Source organism: Cyrtonyx montezumae, unplaced genomic scaffold (genome assembly GCF_038088225.1).
Source record: "Cyrtonyx montezumae isolate F1298 unplaced genomic scaffold, pur_monq_1.0 scaffold_6, whole genome shotgun sequence".
Taxonomy (NCBI): Eukaryota; Metazoa; Chordata; class Aves; order Galliformes; family Odontophoridae; genus Cyrtonyx; species Cyrtonyx montezumae.
In genome coordinates, this window is record NW_027072067.1 from 5,056,161 (window position 1) to 5,076,955 (window position 20,795).

Here is a 20,795-nt window from a genome sequence, read left to right on the forward strand (position 1 = left end):
GAAAGGTGAACTGCTTTAGGATGCCTTGAAATAAGGTGTTGGATGTTTTTTTTAATGTCACTTGGAAAGTTTGCCTCTTTTCCTGTCAAAAGTTGCCTTTTGCATGTGCTGTTCAAGATCCATTAAATGTCAGATGGAGGTTAGAAAGCCAAGGGTAACTGTTTGATTTTTATGTATTTACACTATTTTGTTGTTGTTGTGTTATGATTTCTATGTGCAGTTTTTTTGTTCGATTGTTTTTAAAATCTGCAGGACAATTGACATACCATACTGAAATGTTTATATATTATTTATAGGGCATAGGAGCTGTTAAAAAGTATATGTGAAAAGAAAACGATTGCTTTATGGTAGAAAGATTTTTAATTTTTTTTCATTTTATGCAAAAGAAAGCATGAAAATGTTATTAATGTATTGGTCAGTGTGTGTAGGTATTTCTGTGTGAGCATGTACGCAGATTGATGTGAATTATATTTTCTGGAGTGAAAGACAATTGAATGAATACAATCACATACTGACTGCGCCAGCAAGTGAAGAAACTAACTCGGTTTTATTTGAAAATATTCATTTCAGTGTCAAGATTATTACAGCACACATTAGTTGCAAGGCAGTGCTGACGATGTCTTTCTTTAAGAATAAGTTCTTATAATAAAATATTTGTGTCTTTATCCTTCTTCCTTCCCCTGCCACCAGCCATGCCAGCGTATTCCCACTGTTCCCAGGACCTGCATGTACCAGCCAGGAGTAACCTGTCATTGTCAGCATCTGAAACTGCTGTTAGTTACCACTCACCCTAATTATATACCACATTTGCAAACTTGATAGTTACAAGTTCTTTCTTAGGGAAATCAGCAAAACTGGTGGCAGTGTTTATGTAATAATGCTCACGTTTCCCCCATTTCTTTTCCCTTTTTTCTCCTACTACAGGAACCCAGCAACAAGCGGGTCAAGCCTCTTTCTAGAGTTACATCACTAGCAAGTCTTATTCCTCCGGTACGGGCCACTCCATTGAAGCGGTTCAGCCAGACACTTCAGGTAATAACAGCATGAGACTGCATTTCTGAAAGGGGAAAGCACACACGGTACTTTTGGGTTTGTATGGGAGTAGGAAATGCACATATGTGTGTGTGCACACAAGCATACACACTACTGTAATATGACAGACAGGCTTAGGTAATTAATGACCATAACATCACTCAGTTGAAAAACTCAGAACTCTTACCTCAAGAACCACTTCACTGTCCAGATAATTAATGTTTATTAATTACTATGAAAACTACTACACCTGGAGCAAAGTATTGCAATTGCTTTTCAAGGTTTTTGAAGACAGTTTTCCATACACTACTTCTGTTAACTTTGACTGATTTCTTTGAAAATGTTATTTTTGGCTTAGCCAGTCAGATAGCAGTGACATGTTTCCTTCTGCGTGATGAACTTTGACCTTCCCTAGAGAAAAGATCTATTGAAAATTGAAAAGATACAATCTTCCATAGCTGCTGATAAAAATTAATCAAAGGCAAGCAAACTTTGAATGCAACTATTAAATCATTTTGCAGTTGCAATTTCCATATTATATGTTGGATGCATAATATTCAGCATAGCCACAAATAAGACTTGAATTTATGAAGTCTTAGTGCCTTCAGGCCTACAGATTTCAAAGCATTTGAGTGCTCAACTCCAAATGATTATGAGTGAGGAACAGTTGAAAACTGAAATGCTGCTGTGGATCTGATCTAGAAATCTTTGGAAAGTAGCACTGTTTCCTCTTTAAAATAGTTTTGTGACAAAGTATATGTACAATCCAAAGAGAATTATTTCAAAAGGCTAATTTCAATAAAGAGAGGAAGTGTAATGATAACCAAATGTGTTAAAATGTTATTTAATGAAAAGTACCTATCTTAGATTAACATTGATGTCATCTATTAAATAAAAAGTTGTAGCCACAACAACAAGACACTTCTGTAATGGTAGTGTCTCATAAACAAATATTACAGCATTTATTTAACATTGATTTTCCTGTGAACAGTTCTTGCTCTTTCGAAAGCACAGACATCTGCATACAAAAGCTGCATTTATGGGGGTGGAGAAGAGGCAAAATGGCTGAACTGCCTTCAGTCTGGGTTGGATCCAAAAGGTAGACTGTAGCGTGACTAGAGCAGAGATGCCTGTATTCCCTGGAGTGTATAAATCTCCGCAGTCTGCCTGAAGGAAAAAATTGGCCCGACTCTGAAAGGACTACATTAGTTCCAGTTGTGAGGCGTGTGGAAAGTGAATTAATTTTTGGCTAAAGTGCTTCTGAGCACGGCACTTCCCTGTTCACAGCTTTCCACATCTGTTGTCCTCATTTAAGTACCTGCGCTGTCATTATGTAGTGAATGCCTTTGAGATTGGTTTGTCCAGTACGGCATGGTATTTAATCAAGTCTGTTTTCAGCTATTGTAACAAACTGCTTTCATGCATGGACTAGCAGCCTCCATAGAACCTAGTGAGAGCTACATAAATGCATTTCAGGGCAAAGCTTTACAAAAATAGGTGTGAAAATGGTGGGTTTGTAAGTACGAAGTCCTGCTGTTGTAAGGATTTCTGACTTTGTTCCTCTTGTTAAAAGAATGTATTTTAAGTAACTGTCTGCTTCTAAGCAGTTTAAGCAGTGATGTTCTTTTCGTGCCTTCTCCTCTAAGTAACTGAGCTTGGAAGAGCTGTAGTGAGAAACTGATTTCTATGTTCTCCAAGTCCCTAGATCTGAATCTATTTCCAGGTGGTGAATGCTGGCAGTGTCTCTCAAAATGAACCCTCGTGTCTCACTGTAGATTCACTTCTTATCTGATTTTGTCAGCAGCTGTAGAAGAGGGGAAAAAAAATGTTGACTCTGTTCAGGTGCCTAATTGGAAGTTACTTGGAAGCATTCTGGGAAGCATGTACACCCCCTTATTTTACTGTCTATTTACAGAGTTACCAGTCTGTCTTGTGGAACCCTAAAGTGCTGAAGGGCTTTGTTTTGTTTTTTAATAACATAAAAAAACTAAAGTTAATTTTTCTCATTGGGTGAATTTTCATGTCTTCATTTTTATTTCGATCAAAAACCAAACACTAACAGTATCTGCAAAAAGTAGTCAGTAGCTCTGCATTTCTTTCACAAAAATTCAAGTAAATCTTATATAATTATTTTTGAATGAAAGATATGTTTGATAAAAAAAAGAAGTTGTAATTTTCCTTACTTCTGTGCTTGTAACTTCTGTATTAATTGATTTTCTGCATGCTGGTTGAAGAGAAGCACCTCTACCTGAGAGCTGTGCAGTGTTTTCTAAGATGCGTTCTTAACAACTTCTGCTGTTCTGTATATCTTTTTGATTATAGAATTATAGAATTGATTAGGTTTTGTGTCTTATTTCTCCACTTTATTATCATTTCGCACACTATTGTCAGTACTTCCCACTGGGATTTGGAGTAACAAAATACATGAAGTCTTTCTGGGTCACTGTGCTTCTGTCACGTAGAAAGCTGTAGGTAAACTAAATAATTTTGTTAACTTCATCATTGACGGAGTATCTTTCTGTCTGTATTTCTGCAGGATACCAAATGCTAAGCAGGTATTCTTATCTGGTTATCCACCTGGAAAAATACTTTATTTCATAGCTATATTTTTAGTCTGCATCGTGTATGACTAATGATTGTGATGATCTGCTTGTTTCTGTTTGGTCTTATTCACAGCTGTGCTGTTAGACTTAAAAGCTGAAAATAGCACCAGAAAAAGAACTCCAGCTGATGCTGATGAGAAAAATGAAAAGTCTGGCTAGCTTCCTCTGCAACTTCAGTTTTCATCAGTGTGTCCTGAGTTTAAAAAGGGAGCTCAAATTGTTTTTGTCTTCTTTAGATACACCACAGATTTCTAAAAATTCTTAAGAAGAAAGCACTTCTTGACATCAGTCTGAATGCTGGAACTTCAAAGTATAGTCAGTCTCCTTTTCTCAGTGCATAAAGCTGTTTGCTTTTTTGCTCCTAAAATCAGTGTTTGTTAATTGCCAGCAGTAACTTCAATAACACAGACTCTTCACAGTAACTGTCTGCTAATAGCCAGTGGATGTTACTGCAGTCAAACAAAGACAGTGAGTACAACCACGAGTTGGGACCTCATTCTTCCCCAGCTCCTCTAATTTTTGGATTTTATAAGAAAATTTAAGTAGTCTCAGAATGTAATAGGCATGGATTTTAACCACAAGTAGAAGATTTGTGGTTTCCTTCTGAGTGTCAGCCCTTTTGTGCCCCTTCTGTCCGATGGAAGACAATGTAGAAGCGTCAGTAGTAGAATACTATCTATACAGTAGAATAATATCAAGCATTCTCTGCAGTGTAGAGGAATGTGACTATCAGTGGATGGAGTTTGCTTGCTATTATGGGATGCATGTTATTTTGTAACATGTTACATGACGTTTTGTTAAAAGCTTTTAAGATCAAGACATTTACTGTAAAGATCAGTTTGTCTGCTTCTTTTCTTCATCAGTATTTTCTTCATTCAACATGAAACATTCCTTTAAAAGGAACACTATTACAAAGAAAGGAGTTGTATACTTGAGGATGTATATGGGAATGCATGGAAAGGGGCATTCCACCTTGGGTCATGCAATGACATCTATTCTGCTTGGCTGCATTCTTGTAGTTGGTGATTTGTGGGTGCAACACATCTGGCTCTTTTTTCCCTAATCTTTCCATCTGCATGTGAAAATAGTGGGCTCTGTGATTCATTATTATAATAAGTATAAATTAAGCATGTAATTTTCTTGTGTGTTTCTTTTATCTTCTTAAATCTTGAAGGGAGACTAGCACCTGATTTGCAAAGTTCTGTAAGGTTCGTATACATATACATGTGTATGTGTTGTGTTTATTTCTGGGGTTTTGCCAACTCCAAGTAGGGTTCAGAATTACTTCTATTATTAACAACAACAAAAAAAAAGGCATAGTTTTTATTTATATTGTGTCTTCTGATTTAAAAACATTGTTTTTATAATAGGCATTGTTAGCATTTCATGGGCTTTTGTCTTCAGAGGAGAATTTCAAATATTGTGCTTTGTGTATGCTGCTTTCAACTTCAAAATGAAGATAATTTATTTTGTTTTGAATATTCTTACCCATGGCAATTGAAAGATGACTGTGTTAAATAAGGCGGGTTTTAAATAACAACAAAAATGTAATGTATTTGAATAATTTGGAGTACTTGGGATATTTTAGAGGTAAAACCTCAGAGTGAAGCCTCTAATTTTAATGAAACAAGAAAGGAATATTTTGAAAAAAACACCACGAGAGTGTAAAGTACTCATCTATAGCCTGAACTCTTTCTATGAGTGTATAGAAAAATATCTCTCAATACACAATAGTCTCACTTAAAATTAGACTTTGTTTTTATTTCACTTGAAAACTAAACTACATAATGGAGATGCTAGAATGCTTTATCTCAGTTTAAAGGCTCCAGAAATAGCTAGTATTTCATAATTTTCCATCTGCTAGCACTGATTTTTTTTAACACTTTTTTTTTAATTCTAAGGAATAAGTGGAAAAAAGTGGTGTGAAAATATTCTGACTTGTTGCTCATCACTAGCAGTAAAATCTGACTATTAGCATACTTTTTCCTCAAAGACAATGCTTGTTCTTTTCAGTCAGATACTATTTCAAACTTCCTATGTGAATTTGTTTCTTGCTCCTATGATCTGAAAAAAGCAGGAAGCTACCAGTAGAAAGGTTTACTTCATGTATGAGAATCACTTTGGTCAGATAGAGCCTTTAAACAAAGAGATTTAAATCCTGCTTGTATTTATGTATCTGGAACGGTCATAGCAGTTGAATCTTTCGTGATTCTGATGTTCTACTAATAAATAAATACAATTGATTAACAAGATAGTAAGGTTTTGAAAGGCAGCCTCACTTTATGAACCTTTCTTCTGCCCAGCTGAGAAAATACTGAAACCATTAATTACTGTTTAATGTAATGCACATTTCCATCTGAAATCCTCAAGACCCGTAGCATCTCAGTACGGCCTTCTGAGCAATTGCACTCCCCAGAAAACAAACCAAAACAAACATTAAAACAAAAAATGAAACTTTCTTCCAAAATGAGCAAAAAAGTATTCATAGTAGTTTTTTGTCTCTAAAGTTTGTATTAAATTCTGTAGTTTTCAGAGTTAGGAATTGAATCAGGTGACTCTGTGTTGTGTATGAATAATTCTTGTCTGACTGTTTACTGAATTGGGACTGCATGGAGTCAGCCATATTGATGTGTCATACCATTCTGGCATTATCCCTGCAGTTCATTCTCGTCCCATCTGTTTTTTCAGCGTTCTATCAGTTTCCGCAGTGACAGTCGCCCGGATCTGTTCAGTCCACGGCCCTGGTCCCGAAATACACCTGCTGCTAACACGAAGCGGAGAGACAGCAAACTGTGGAGTGAGACCTTTGATGTTTGTGTCAATCATATGCTTACATCTAAAGAAATCAAGCGTCAAGAGGTACCATTTTTAATTACTATTTTTTAACTGTGAGTCTTATGTTCAGAAATAATCTTTAAATCATGGAGTGTTGAACACAAGTAGACATTTGGATAGCACTCGAAGCTTTCTTGAAATTAAATAGAAGACCACCATTTCTGTAAGAAGCAGAAGTCCATACCCAAACATTATAATTTAACCTTTATTAGACTTATATAGTCTTAAAACCAGCTCGTCATATTTCTGCAATACATATGAAGTTAATAGGATGTATTGTGTCCTGGTTGCCTGCATATGCATTCTCTGTATGACAGTTTCTGTAGCAATGGTTGATATGTTTTATTCTATTCTGATAGTGATGGATGAGCATGCTAGTTCAAGTACAGGTGTTACGTATGCACAGATGAGTGTAATGATATGCTCTGTAGGAAAAAAACTTTGAGGAAATCTTCAGTATTAGAAAATAGTGTGTTAATCACAATGTATCTGGCAAAGAAAAAGATGAATACATTGGTGCTTTTAATGTGTTGCCCATGACAAACTCTCTATGTAGTTCATGTTATAGCCAATGGCACAGCTCCTACTGAAATCAATAAAGGAGAAGTATGTTGTACTGACTGGGTTAAGTTGCTTTGTCTTGACTGAAACCCTATGGCCAAGTGAGGTAGCCAAGAAGTGGGAACCATAAGCTGCTATAGGTCTGGTTGCACAGACATGCTTCAGGGTCTGGTTGCTCTGCATCACTTGTTTGTTTGTATAAGTTCAACTAAATTTTATAGCAATATCAGCAATGTCTGTAACAGTGTCTCCCAGAGTATTTCAGGGGCTAGAAGTCATAAATCAAACAACATCAGACATTTCTTTTTCAGATTTTAACACTAATCATTTGCCGAAATAACTTGTAGAATTGAAAACTTCAGAGGCAATTTATTGGAAAATAAACTGTAGAAGCTGTTTGCATAGCATAACATTCGTTACTGTCTTGAAGCAGAAGCCCGGACCTTTCAAAGAACTTAGATAGATGAGCCTTCCATGAAGGTTCTGCTTGATATTCATTTTTACACTGCATGCCATGACACAATATCTGAACCACATCCAGGAGTCAGTCAACTCACACTATGGCAAGCCTTCCACGTATGCATATTATCAAGCTGGGAGAATCTGCAGTGTTCCATGATTTATGAGAGTTTAAAGCCTTGACTGTAATATTAATAATTCTAACTCACCAAAGTGTTGTTAACTTTACTGTACTCCAGTTTAGAATGAAATTGTGTAATAAGTAAATACAAAGCTATTCTGGTAAACCAGTGTATTAGCATAGAGATTATTTTTTATCTGCTAGACTTAAAGTCTCAAACCTTTTTCAAGAAGGGTAACTACCATCAGCAGCCTGTTAAGGATAGCTCGATATTTGTAACAAAGAAAACCCCAACTGCTAAACATGAGCCAAAATAAAAGTGCTCACAATCAAAGCAATGTTTTGTACGATCTGTCTTCTGCCTTACTTGACTGCTTGGAACTTCTATTACTGCATATGTTATACAGAACACAAGACAATCTTACACCAATGATTGTGTAAATGTATTTATTTTTTAATCTAAAGTAGTTAAGATATAGTGAGCAATAGGAATAATTTCTTTTCCCACAGATGTGTTTCCAGATGGGTGAGCTTTATTCAGCATTCAGTATGATATTGTGACTCAACTATTTCTTAACTAGTTTAATAGATATGGATATATAGATATATGATATTTGTGTCTTTTTATAGGCTATATTTGAGCTTTCTAAGGGAGAAGAAGACTTAATAGAAGATCTGAAGTTAGCAAAAAAGGTCTGTTTAAAAAAGAAACAAGCATATGTATGTGGGGGTGGATAGGGGACAAGTTAAAAAAACAAAACAGTATTCACTGGTTTCTCTCTTTTAAAATAATTCTTGCTTCTTACAATTGCTAGAGCTGTAAGAGGGAAAATAAAAGCCAACCTCAAAATATATTTGTTTTCCTATTCTTTCTGAAGAACTTAAACATGATGAATTCTTTTTTTTTTTTAATTAGATATGTTTGTGGTATTCTCAGCAGTTGGTTTATTTTTACTTATGTGACCATTAAATGCTATCATTATTTTTTTCAACTACCAGTGGTATATTAATTAGAGCTCTCCTTTTTTTTATCTTCAGGCTTATCATGACCCAATGCTTAAACTTTCCATAATGACAGAGCAAGAGTTGAACCAAATTTTTGGAACGCTGGACTCTCTGATTCCTTTACATGAAGGTAAAACTCAGATAGTCTTTTCAGGTATATCATTGCAGATAGTTTTATAGCCATCTGGATCATTTAGAGATGCCTTTTTTTTTCTTTTAATCATGATTAGATCTTCTCAGGCGACTTCAAGAGGTCAGGAAATCTGATGGATCAACAGAACACGTTGGCCATATCCTTGTGGGCTGGGTAAGGCACGTTTTAAAATCAATGTTGGGACTTCATTTGGAGCTGCAGCATAGTATTAATATTTATTTCCATTTTACAGAAGTATTTACAATTTCCATATCTAACATAACATTTCAAAAATACATTCTCAAAGTATTTTTGAAATGCAGAGACAACTGGAAGTGTTACACAAGGAAATGTGCACTCCTTAATATGCTTCAAATAAAAATCAGGAATCAGTCTGTTAATCTTATGTAGCTCACTTGAGGATCTGCCTCTATTTGTACTCTGATTTTTGAGAGAAATGAGGCTTGAAGAGTCACATTGTGCAAGGCCCTCTTGTAGTAGTTTCTGAATGCCTTTCTGTTACCATCAAGGTGATAGATAGTTGTTAAGTGTGTCAGAGAGATTCATTTCCTTGGGGTTTGTTTGTTGAAAGGCAGATAGGGTTACAAGAGAGATGCGTATGCTGGCCTGCAGAAGAAAAAGTTCACTACTGTCCAATTGCGCAAACTCTGAAAAACAGGTTTTCTTAGTTTTGTTGATGCAATTGCTCATTATTCGAAAAAAAAAAAAGAGCTCTTATTTAAAGATTTAATGTCAGCTCAATCAATAATCATATATTTAATTTTCCATTCCTTTGACAAAATAAGCTTGTGTAATTTAGTAGGAAAAAGCTCATTTTATAGTTGTACAAATCATCATTATCCATACAACCCCATGATAATTACATTTTGATCACAAATGACCTGCAGGGTGCTGGAAGAAACTTATGTTCTATTCCAGAATAAACCTAATTGTGCAGAGATGCTTTCATATTTTTGTATTTTCCTTTTCTAATCAAACAGGAACATCTATGATCAGTGTATTGTTCATCTAAAACAGGCTGAGTTTGATGGTACTTGTTTCTAGGCTTTTGTTTCAGTTTATAATTAAAATCAGACTTCTGTGTTCAAATACGGTCTGCTTAAGTAGTGCACAACTGTTAAGTCAGAACTTTGAAATAGCGTAGGGGGATCTCTAGGAACTGAGGGATGAGCTAATCCTTCTGAATAATTTAAATGATGAACAAGGTGAAGACCAGTGGGTACCTTATATATTTTGGAAGCATTATCATCAATAAACTGTGGATAAATCTCCAGGAAAGAGACTCTCAGCATCACTTCTCAAATTCTGAATCACTTGAAAATTTCTTCGGAGCAAACTGCTTCACTTCACTTGCAGAATAACTGATTCCTTCCTTTCCTCAGCTTCCGTGCTTAAACTCCTATGATAGCTACTGCAGCAATCAGGTAGCAGCCAAAGCCTTACTGGATCACAAGAAACAAGATCACAGAGTGCAGGATTTCCTGCAGCGCTGCTTGGAGTCACCCTTTAGTCGAAAACTGGACCTCTGGAACTTCCTTGACATCCCAAGAAGTCGTTTGGTTAAATATCCATTACTGCTCAGAGAGATTTTGAGGCACACACCAAATGATCATCCAGATCAACAGCACCTTGAAGAAGCTGTGAGTTATTGGTTTTCTTTTCTTTTCACTTTTTTTTTCTTTTTAAAAAGATTTACAGCACATTTTGCTTATTAACTATTTCATGAAAACTATATCAATGGTGGAAATGCTAAGACATGAATATCTGAAACTGCTACTTCTAGCTGCCTTCACCTAATTTAATCTGCTTTCAGAAGCAAAGTAAAATCAAGAAAACAAGGGAACAGTCGTCCTGTGGTGCATCCACAGCTCATCTGATCCTTGTCCATTTTGCATTTGCCAGTCAGCGTCATTTTCCATCTGATCTAAATTGGCTAATGCAGAGATTTCTTTTTGACTTTTAGGTGATTGAGATGAGTTTTACTCCCCAGCCTGAGTCCTTGCGTAATCTCTGAATTATCTGCATGATGTTAATGACATTGTCCTTCATTTATTTTTAATTCGGAATAGTGTCGCACTGTCTGTAGTAAAAACAGAGGAATGAATCTGAGGCTTTAAAACTTCATAATAGAAAGGGACCTGATGTAGATGTTCTGAAGGGTTTCTGAGATTTTGTTCTTTCACATTTACATACGTGTAATCCTCTTAACACATAAAGGTTTGTACACATGTAAATATGTATCTGGGAGTAGATGAGTTTACTGCTGCTGATTTCATTGAAATCAACTTCTAAATGACTGAACAAATAAATATCACCAGCAGCCTTTACAATAGTGTTTAAGTACAACTAAATGCCATTAATAATTTTTGCTTGCTTCTGTGTGGAGTTGGACTCAGTGGTCCTTATGCATCCCTTCCAAGTTGGGATATTCTATAAATATGCTGAGGGGAATGAAAAATAACATTGGTCAGGACTTGCATATTTTATAGATTGTGGTATTTCTGCTGCAAAATGACATCCTTACTTTTGTGGGGAAAACACATTTCTAAACACATGTACCTGAGTGCTGGTGGGTTGCTATTCTTTCCCCTGATCCCTTGCCCAGCACAGCTTTTCTGTTGTAGAACTAGACAACTGTGATGTGAATGCAGAGCTTAATATTCACATTTACAAGTACTCTGTAAAGTATATTTTTCCCCATGAAAGCTGTTACTAAGCCCAAACATAAAAATGTTTCATAGGGAATTTTTCAGCCTATATCCAAGATACATTTTTCTACATAATGTCTGGTAAGATCTCTTAAATAATATTTTAAATGCTTTCCTATGTTATTTAATTAAAAAAAAATCCAGATGTTTTTCTTGATGTTTCAATAGCCATATATAGTTTTGTGGTATGCTGTTTCAACATACTCATCTCTGAAGTGCTGTATTTCGTAAAACATGTATTAAATTAAGAAACAAAAATGACTGTTTTTACACTATGGTCTGCTTAAATCTGTGGCTGATGTCAGTTCTCTTACAGTCTGGTATGCATGAAATTAATGACAAAACATACTCTAAATAAAAATGGTATTATTGCAGCTCCAGTTCAAGTTATGTGAAGATAGCTCTGAATATCAGGCTACACAATTAAAGTTCATGTTTTCATTTTTTGTAGATTAACATAATTCAGGGTATAGTGGCTGAAATCAACATAAAGACTGGTGAATCTGAATGCCAGTACTACAAAGAAAGACTTATCTATCCTGAAGAAGGACAAAGGGATTCACTGATTGATAATTCACGTGTTCTGTGTTGTCATGGTGAACTGAAGAACAACAGAGGAGTGGTAAGGAAAAAATACTGTTACAAATAGTAAAACAGCTTTTAAACATGTCTTCTTGTTGCAGGGCAAGCAGTGTAGGAGAAAAATTAATAGAAGCAGAAACCAGCCATTCCTTTATTTTTAATATTTTAATTAAAGAAAAAATTACTTTGATTGAACAACAACAAAAAAAAATCCTTTCTTGTTAATTGAGCTTATGACAGTTTTATAAAACAAGCAAACAAGCACAAGTTTTCATGGATTTCTCATTCAGATTGCCTCAGGTAGCATGTTTATACATACAAGATAGAAGGATTATGTAATCTCATATATCTGACATGTTACTCACACGCACTTTTGCTTTCTGTGGTATTTCATTCCAATGAAACTCCAGCCACTTACCAAATTTATTCAGAGTTTTATCATGTCCTGCTTAACTTTTGTAGCTGCTAAACTGAAATACTGTGTATAGTTGTGTTTGTTTGTTTGTTTTTAAACCAGACTACAGAAAGTTACTGCGAATACAAAAGGTGACAGCACTATGGAGAAAACAAAACAAAAAACCAATATAACACACAATAAGTTTAGATTTGTGTTCTGCAAAGAATTAGGCACAAGCGGAGGACAACTAGGCTATTCATGTACATACCATGAGATACATTTGTTAATGCTGTGGCAAGATAAAATCAAGATAGATATTGTGACTATAAGATGACTCCCGAGGCATACTGAGAAGAGTTTATACTGTACCTCCCTGTTTTATTATAGTTTTCTGAAAACATTAGCTTCTAGAGGTTGGAACACCAAGCTAAGTAGATCTGAGGATCTCTCTTGTGCTCTTAAAATTGCAAATAATGTGTCTGTTTAGAGTGTGGTCAAATTTAGAAACAAATAATTCATTGTGATTGTGGAAAAAGAAAATCTTGTCAGTAGAGGTGAGAACAAAAATTAATTTCAGTGCACAAAATCAAATGACATTAAAATTTCAATTTGTTTATTACTAGAAGACACTGCTGATTGTTAAATGTGAGAAGGAAATAATTTAAAAATAGTACAAGGAGTTTGGGCCACTGAGGAGCACAAGATTTTCTGAGCTCCAAGGAGGTGTGGGCAAGCTGAAGTTTGTAAGCAGTGTGTGAGCTGCAATAAGACTGCTCATAACTGTTCACTGAAAATATATGTCTTAGTTTCAGTATATGGATGAAATAGGCTGCCTGTTACTGACACATGCAGCAAGGAAAAGAGAATCTGAGGGTTAGAAAGTCAAGTGCACATAAACATGCTGCTGCAGTTTTCATGAAACAGAAGGCGCTGTGATAGGAAAAGCTAAAAACTTCATTCATAAAATTTCAAGGCCTCAGTACTAAAAGATGAATTAGGACCACAACATAAAAAATGAGGATAAAGAAAATAATCTTAGAAGTTTTCAAATTTTTAGATTTATGTATTTATTTGCTGCTGAGCCAATAGCAGGGGAAAAAGGAATCCTTAATTTTAACTTCAGAAAACACACATACCATATGGTCCTGACATAGCAGAGTTTAAATGAATTTGGTTTAATGATGTTCCTAATAATAATGATTTCTTATTTTAAATTTTTACCAGAAACTGCATGTCTTCCTCTTTCAAGAAGTCCTGGTAATTACTCGAGCTATCACCCATAATGAGCAGCTCTGCTACCAGCTGTATCGGCAGCCAATCCCAGTGATGGATCTTGTGCTAGAGGACTTGCAAGATGGCGAGGTTCGATTGGGTGGATCCATACGTGGTGCATTTAGCAACAACGAGAGAAGTATGAGAACATCTTTTTTTTTATTTGCTCATATTGAATCGTTATAATCTTAAGACATCTGCCAATGAGACATAAGAATATTATCTCTAAAATTCACATTATCTACATATAATATCTTGGTGCTTATTTCAAACTGGTTTATTATGCTGTAGCTTGCTGCTTTGAGATTGTTTCTCAGAGTGCACTATGTATATATAATGGAATTCCTCCCTACACTTGCTTTTGTATGGAACTGGGTAGGAGAGAAGTAATGGAGTAATGGCAAAACTGAAAAATTATGTCTGTTTTGCAATCTTAAGCTTTAGTCTTTATGAACTCTCTTATTATAGTTATGGAAGCATTTATGGCTAATCCATAACTAAGCATTTTACCTGGCGGATAATTAATGTAATGCTCAGTGTAAAGATGGCAGCTACTCTTCTTAATAGCAACAGGTAAGAATTAATATCCTTCTAAGTAAGCCTATTATAAAGATAGTTGTTTCATTGCAAGAGTCCTTTGAATCTCAGTAGTCTTGTGAAAACTTTTAAGGTTTCTTGTTTGTATTCACTTTATTGGTGAACTGAATGGAAGAGATGAGACTATCTCCAGATGACGCAGATTCAGTGGGTAACTGCTGTGCAGAGGAGGAGGAGGGGAGGCTTTGGAGAGTGGGAGAAACCTTAATTCTGCTGATTCACTTAAAGTGTGCAGCTAGCTCATGTATGAAGAACTAAAATTGTTTAATGCAGGAATAAAAATTTACTAGGAGCATTAGCATTGTTCTGTGTTCTTGCCCCTGCAGAACATGGAGATACCCAGTCTATTCTCTCTGGTCTGATACAGTATGGGCAAGAAAACCAAGCTTTGACCACAAGACAGAGATTTTGGTGATTCGTTGTTGTATTATTATTTGTTATGAAATTAGTTCAGCCAAAGCATTCAGCACTTTGATGTTTATTGTTTCTTTCAGTCAAAAACTTCTTTAGAGTCAGCTTCAAAAACGGATCTCAAAACCAGTCTCACTCACTGCAAGCCAATGACTCCTTCAACAAACAGCAGTGGCTTAATTGTATCCGGCAGGCCAAAGAAAAAGTTACATGTGCAGGAAAAGCTGGAGCGCTGAGCTCAGAAGCTTGTTTTATTTTGTCACCAAATGGAAGCAGGGTATCCCAGGGAGAAACCATGCTTGAGCAAATGGACCAATCTGACAGTGAGTCAGACTGTAGTATGGACACCAGCGAGATCAGCATCGACTGTGAACGTATGGAACAGACAAACACTTGTGAAAATGAAAAACAAATAGAAACCAGTGTTTGACAGAAACTTTTTCGTGGAACAAAACCTGTGTCTTACCTGTACAGTATTTGCATTCCACACATGGAACCATTTGGAGAAGCACTTTTAAAATAATTTTTGTGACAATGTCAATGCAGTCCTTCTTGTATAGTACTTGTATGCGTGTAGTACTGTAACAGCCAGTTTGTGTAAGCTGGAATCTCCTGCAACTCATGCCCCTTGATTATACTTCATAAACATCTAAGATGGATGAAAGAGGTACTTGACCAGTTATTCTCAATGTCCTGCTGTAAACAGAATCTCTAAACTACTGCTTATATGTGCATTACATAAAGAATCTTCTGTAATTTTTAAGTACTTTATTTGCTCTTTAATTGGAGCAGCTGAAGATGTGGACTTAAAATATTGAACTTCAGGAATGGGTATTGAGATAATAAGTTTTCACAAAGACAAGGAAGTTAAAAACAGTTCAGAGGAAAAAAAGAAACATCTTGCAGTAACCTATCTGAACTCTTGTGGTTTTAAATCAACTAGAATTGTAGTGGGCCATGCAATCAGTGACTTTTTAAGGACTGATTTTTCAAAATTAAGCACTGTTCAAAGATCTATCAGTTGACTGATGGCATAAACATTAAAATCTGGTAAGTTGAAGTGGTCAGCATCATGCTGTGGTTTAAATATCGAAGCACATAATGCAAAAAATAATCAAGTAAACAAAAAAACAAAACTCCACAGCCAGCACTGAATTAAATGAAATGCTGAGAATACTGGATATTTGTAAATAAGTTGGTAGTTTGCTCTCAGTGCCATATATATGTATATGTATCTGTACGTACTATCTCAAATAGGGTAAGAATGAAAAAAAGCTTTTGCTTGTGAATAGCCCTCTTCAGCATTTTGCACTTCACTGACCTCCACTGTTGGTTTTAAACACCACTAAACTAATGTTAAAAACATTTAAGTTTCTGTAAATGTCTGTTTATGATTACATGTAGTTATTGTTGGGTTTTATATATTTTTCTTAAACTAAGTGACAATTTTATATAAATGGTGCTCTACAAATGTCCTATGGGATTATGTAGAGAAAGTTCAAACATAAAGGGAATTGATTTTCCTTTAGGATATATTCCATCCTTTATATATTTGTCAAATTAATTTTAAATTTTTTTGTTGCATTTACTGTCATGTTGTAATTGGAAACGTCACTGTGTTTTTTGGTGGCTGATTTCATCTACTCATTATGATGAGAAACAGATGAGTCGCTTAAAAATGCAGTCTAAAACACTCAGTTGAACATCCTGTTATCGTTCAGGAATCCCTGGGTAATATTTTCTTTCTTAGTATTAAGAAATAATGCCAATGATGAATGATAGTATGGCAAGCTATGAAACTTATAATAAATTTAAATGATCCTTAATATTAGACAAGATAAGCTGTGCAAAGTACTCATACCATCAAAAGCAGAAAAACTAAGTTATTGCCAAAAGCATTTATTTCTTGTCCTACAGGTTTACAGAAAATTGTAAATGTCAATTATCTTGCATATATATACAGATGTGCATCACAGAAATCAGTGTGACAAGATTATAAGCAATATAAAACAAGGTATTTTTATTTTTCAAAAAAAGCCTGTTTTACCCAATAGAACATATTTCTGTATTTATAGTTTTTTCAAAAAATGTATTTTTTTTCTGTTTCAGGCTTTGTAATTTATTTCAACTGCTTCATTTTTAGAGCTGAATGAGTATGACAGTGAAGGCAAGGGAAAGATTTTCGGAAGAAAAGGAGTAGGAAAGCTTATTAGATGGTAAACCATTTTCTTAATTGTTCAGCAAAATATTTGAAAAGAGAGAAAATCAAGTAAAGTGGTGAAATGCGGAAGGAAAGATTGAGTGTGTATTGACTTTTTCTTTTCTATATATTTTTCTTTTATGATAGCCTTAAACTTTTCTGGAAGCATTTCAAATAAATTACATTAAAGTATTTTGATTTTTTTTTATTTGGTTTGGTTGTTTGTGCAAGAAGACGAAGACTACAAAAAGATTTCAAGAGTAAACATGGTAAGTCTTAACATGTATGACCAAGACTTGTGTTTTGGTTCTGGGGGAAGAGTTACGTATTTGGATCTAATTTTCTAGAAACAGTAGCAATGACTGCTAAACAAGTTACTGCTGAATAATTCAGCACATCCCCCAAAGTTTTGTGTTGTTTAATCAATTTACTGAGTAGGTGGAGCAAAAAATTAAGAGACAACTGTATGTCTTACGGTTCATTTTGGATCACATCTCTACAAAAGATATGTTCTTTCAAAACACTAAATGATAAATTTTTGGGCACACAAAAATCTAACAACCAGAGGATGATTCTTCCAATATGAACGTGCATTTTTGTACTTGTTATTGCTTAGCAACCCAAGCATATACAACACACTGTAGTGCAGGTGTTTCAGTTTTGATTTACAGCTGCTGATTTAATCTAACAAAGCTTAGTAAGCATTTTTAAAAGAGAACAGCAGACTTCTAGTTCAAGAATACTGTTGTCATTCGAGATTTGGTTAGGCTTTTTTTGTTTTGGTTCACTTTTGAAATGCCACTATATTTGAAGGAGTGACTTTTGTCTGTGCTGGGAGATGGGCATGCAGTAGCAGTACCAAAAAGTATGGGAAGAAAGTATTAGTTAAATACATTAAGAAAGTCAGTAATCATTATTGCTAGCAATCTTGGTGTTAGAAAAACGGGGTCTAAGAAGTTGTAAATAAACCAGCATGCATGCTGTAGCTATTCAGTGAGCATAAAACTATACTTGATTCTTAGGAGAATTGTGTCTGATTTGTCAGGACACTCAATGTATGTTTCTTTCACTAATGAGACCTTTCTAAACCATGTAATTTTAACATTAGATCTCTAAGGGATCTTAGGTCACTCCTGAGTCAGATGGAAGAGTCGTTCCAAGGCAAGGAGGTGAAAAGAGAACATGTGGAGTGTGTAAAAAAAAGGCAAGAGTCAGTGAAGAACCAGAGTTTCCAGGTCTTCGGAATTCACCATGAGGAAATGGCAAGATGAGAGAGAAGTGGATGAAGGGTGAGTTTCAGCTCCTCTAGATCTGAGGTATTGGTCCTCAGGATCTCACCATCTGGGAGATTAGTGAGTGACAAGTCATCTTATTCTCAGGAGCAGGGATCATCAGCAGAGAGCTGATAGTATGATGTGGCAGTTTCAAACTTTCTAACAACTTATCAAGCTGCTCTGTTCCTGGTGAGGACACACAGTGCAGTCTTGCTTTATGGAAAGATCAAACGAAATAGAAGCAATAAAGGATAAAGCATAGATTGTCTTGACTGAGAAAGAAAAATGAGCAAAGAAATGCCCCTGGAATTCTTTGAAATATGTGGGCACTTTGAGACTGCAAAGGAAACTGTGTGGTCTTTGGTTCACTAGATTTGTTCTGAAGCACTGAAAAGTAGCAATGCAAGAATGAGGGTGACTTATGCCTGAAATACACAATTCTGCTATGAGACAACAGGAGCAGTTAGTTCTATGAAGCTCAGTATCAAGGAATCAGTTGTCAGAATGGGGTAAAAGATGGGCCCAAAGCTGAGTTCCAGGTTAGAGAAGATAGAGAAGATGCTTCTCAGCAGTGACTCCCATGGGAGCCATTCCTGCCTCAGGAATGCCCTGAATAGTGGAGACCAGTTAGTTCTCTTGAGACTACAGAAAATTCCTAGAGTTTGAAAATTGGTATCAGAGCTTTTAGATGTGAGTGAAAGGGACTAACCTTTTTGGAAGTTGATATACCACAGTGACAGTGTCTGGCACTTAAAAGGCATCCTTGATTCCCAGGATCTGTAACTGAACCAGAAATGGAGTTCTGTGTATATGAAAATTTGCAGCATTTAAACACTGTGGTTCAGATTCCAGAGCAGGCAGTTCTTCCCTACTCCCTGCGTTCTCATGTAATGCTGTTCTACGGGTTGATGCTGCCACCTTCTGGAAATAATTTCCTTAGAGCTGATTTGATTACTGAAAATATTAAAAATTTAAAATGCATAAAAGGGAAATCAGTAGATCTTTTACACAATTACCTCATGATCAAATATTTGTTAGCAAAAATGTACTAGGTGAATTATTAATCCTGGACTTCAAGGAGACAAGTGCAAACTACTCCCTAGTTTGTTGCGCTCTTTTCTATCAGTCGTGTATTTTCCCCATAGCTGGAAAATATGCTCTTTCAAAGCATTTAAATATCTCTGAATTTCATGAAGGTGTCTCTCTCAGCATGGTCTGTGAAGGAAATCTAATGATACTCCTACCTTTGATTTCCTGGCAGCTAAAATTATTCAGCATGAATACCTTTGGTCAAAATTAGTACTTAACTGAAGAAACCATATGTCCTTCACATCATTAGAGTAATTTCAGATAAGTAAAACAGTAGTTTATAGAGTTTATGGTTATTTAAAATAATTTAAATTAGTTATTTTTTTGCATTTGTAGATATGCTTTCATAAAATAATATATAGATAATTTCTTGAGCAGACACCTTGAGCATGAAGTCTTATGCAGTCCTCCCTTATAAAGGTCTCATATTTTGTGTCAGTTACTCTGTTCTTAATCTGTGTTACTAATGTACCACATCTGATTTCAGAATCAAAGGGATCAGCAGCTGCTTTGTAATTGGGTAGGAAACCACTTGTTACAAGCCAGGGAGCCACTGCATGCTTGGCAAACACCAGAAACCACAGAAACCAGAAAATAGAAAGACTCTTAAGGTGACAGATTTTCTAACTTTGGAGTTATTTATATATTTATTTATTTTACTTCAGAGTGTTCAACTAATCGCTTTCTAATGTAATCTTTCAGTGAAGCTTTGTTTTGTGAACTGAAATGCTTACTGCCTACTTTATATCAAACTTTAAGATTCATCATGGTACAATGAGCCAGAATTGCTACATCAGTTAGGTGCTAATTTTGTGATCTTTCAGGTAAATCCTCAGGGTTATGCTAATTAATAACTTGTACAATTGGACAGAAGTATGTTTATAAAGCAAGTAATAAATATGGAAAATTTCATTGGGTGTTGCTCAATCAGTGAGGAAGATTTCTTCCAACATTCTTTGGATTTGCTACGATACACACTTACAATGTTTATATGTTCTACTTATTGAACATGGCTAAATACACTCCAAATGCAGGCTTTCGATTATTTTCTGTTAAACAAATAATGAGAAAGTGGCAATAAGCATACTTCAGTTACAGGGTAGTTTTAGTAAACAGTAGTTCACACGCTATTGTCTTTTTTTGTAGTTGTTTTATACATATCAACTTAATGGCCGCTGAAATACCTCCTTCTTTTAAAAATTCTTTTATCCTCCCAGAGCAGAACATAGATAAGTTTTTCAGGAATTATTTTGGAAAGAGGAGAGACAACATAGTTGGAAGGACTCAACGTGTGAGCCCATCCCTCAAAGAAATTTCTTGCCTAACTTTAAAACAGCAGTTAAAGAAATGCTGCAGTGACCTGAAGCAATTTCTTCCTGTACGTAACTTCTGTTGGTGGACAGCTTTTCCAAACATATAACTTTCATGTCCTTTGATAAAACTTAAACCTAGTCCCCATCTGTGTGGGCAGGGACATCCATACGATGATTTACTT

General features: G+C 35.4%; 1 protein-coding gene across 5 annotated transcripts in view; it reads left to right on the forward strand.

Moving 5' to 3' along the window:
- The window catches only part of ARHGEF3 (Rho guanine nucleotide exchange factor 3), a 95,104-nt gene extending 79,641 nt beyond the window's left edge, over positions 1-15,463 (forward strand). For 4 of the 5 annotated variants that reach the window (XM_065749812.1, XM_065749815.1, XM_065749813.1 and 1 more), the window contains 9 exons: positions 925-1,032; positions 6,324-6,494; positions 8,242-8,304; positions 8,650-8,746; positions 8,847-8,923; positions 10,153-10,410; positions 11,930-12,100; positions 13,682-13,868; positions 14,821-15,463. In XM_065749812.1, the coding sequence (XP_065605884.1) occupies positions 925-1,032; positions 6,324-6,494; positions 8,242-8,304; positions 8,650-8,746; positions 8,847-8,923; positions 10,153-10,410; positions 11,930-12,100; positions 13,682-13,868; positions 14,821-15,167 (1,479 nt within the window). In that variant the 3' untranslated portion in view covers positions 15,168-15,463. The remainder of the gene's footprint in view (positions 1-924; positions 1,033-6,323; positions 6,495-8,241; positions 8,305-8,649; positions 8,747-8,846; positions 8,924-10,152; positions 10,411-11,929; positions 12,101-13,681; positions 13,869-14,820) is intronic. The other variant, XM_065749817.1, reaches the window with a different exon arrangement.
- The last annotated feature ends 5,332 nt before the right edge of the window (positions 15,464-20,795 follow it).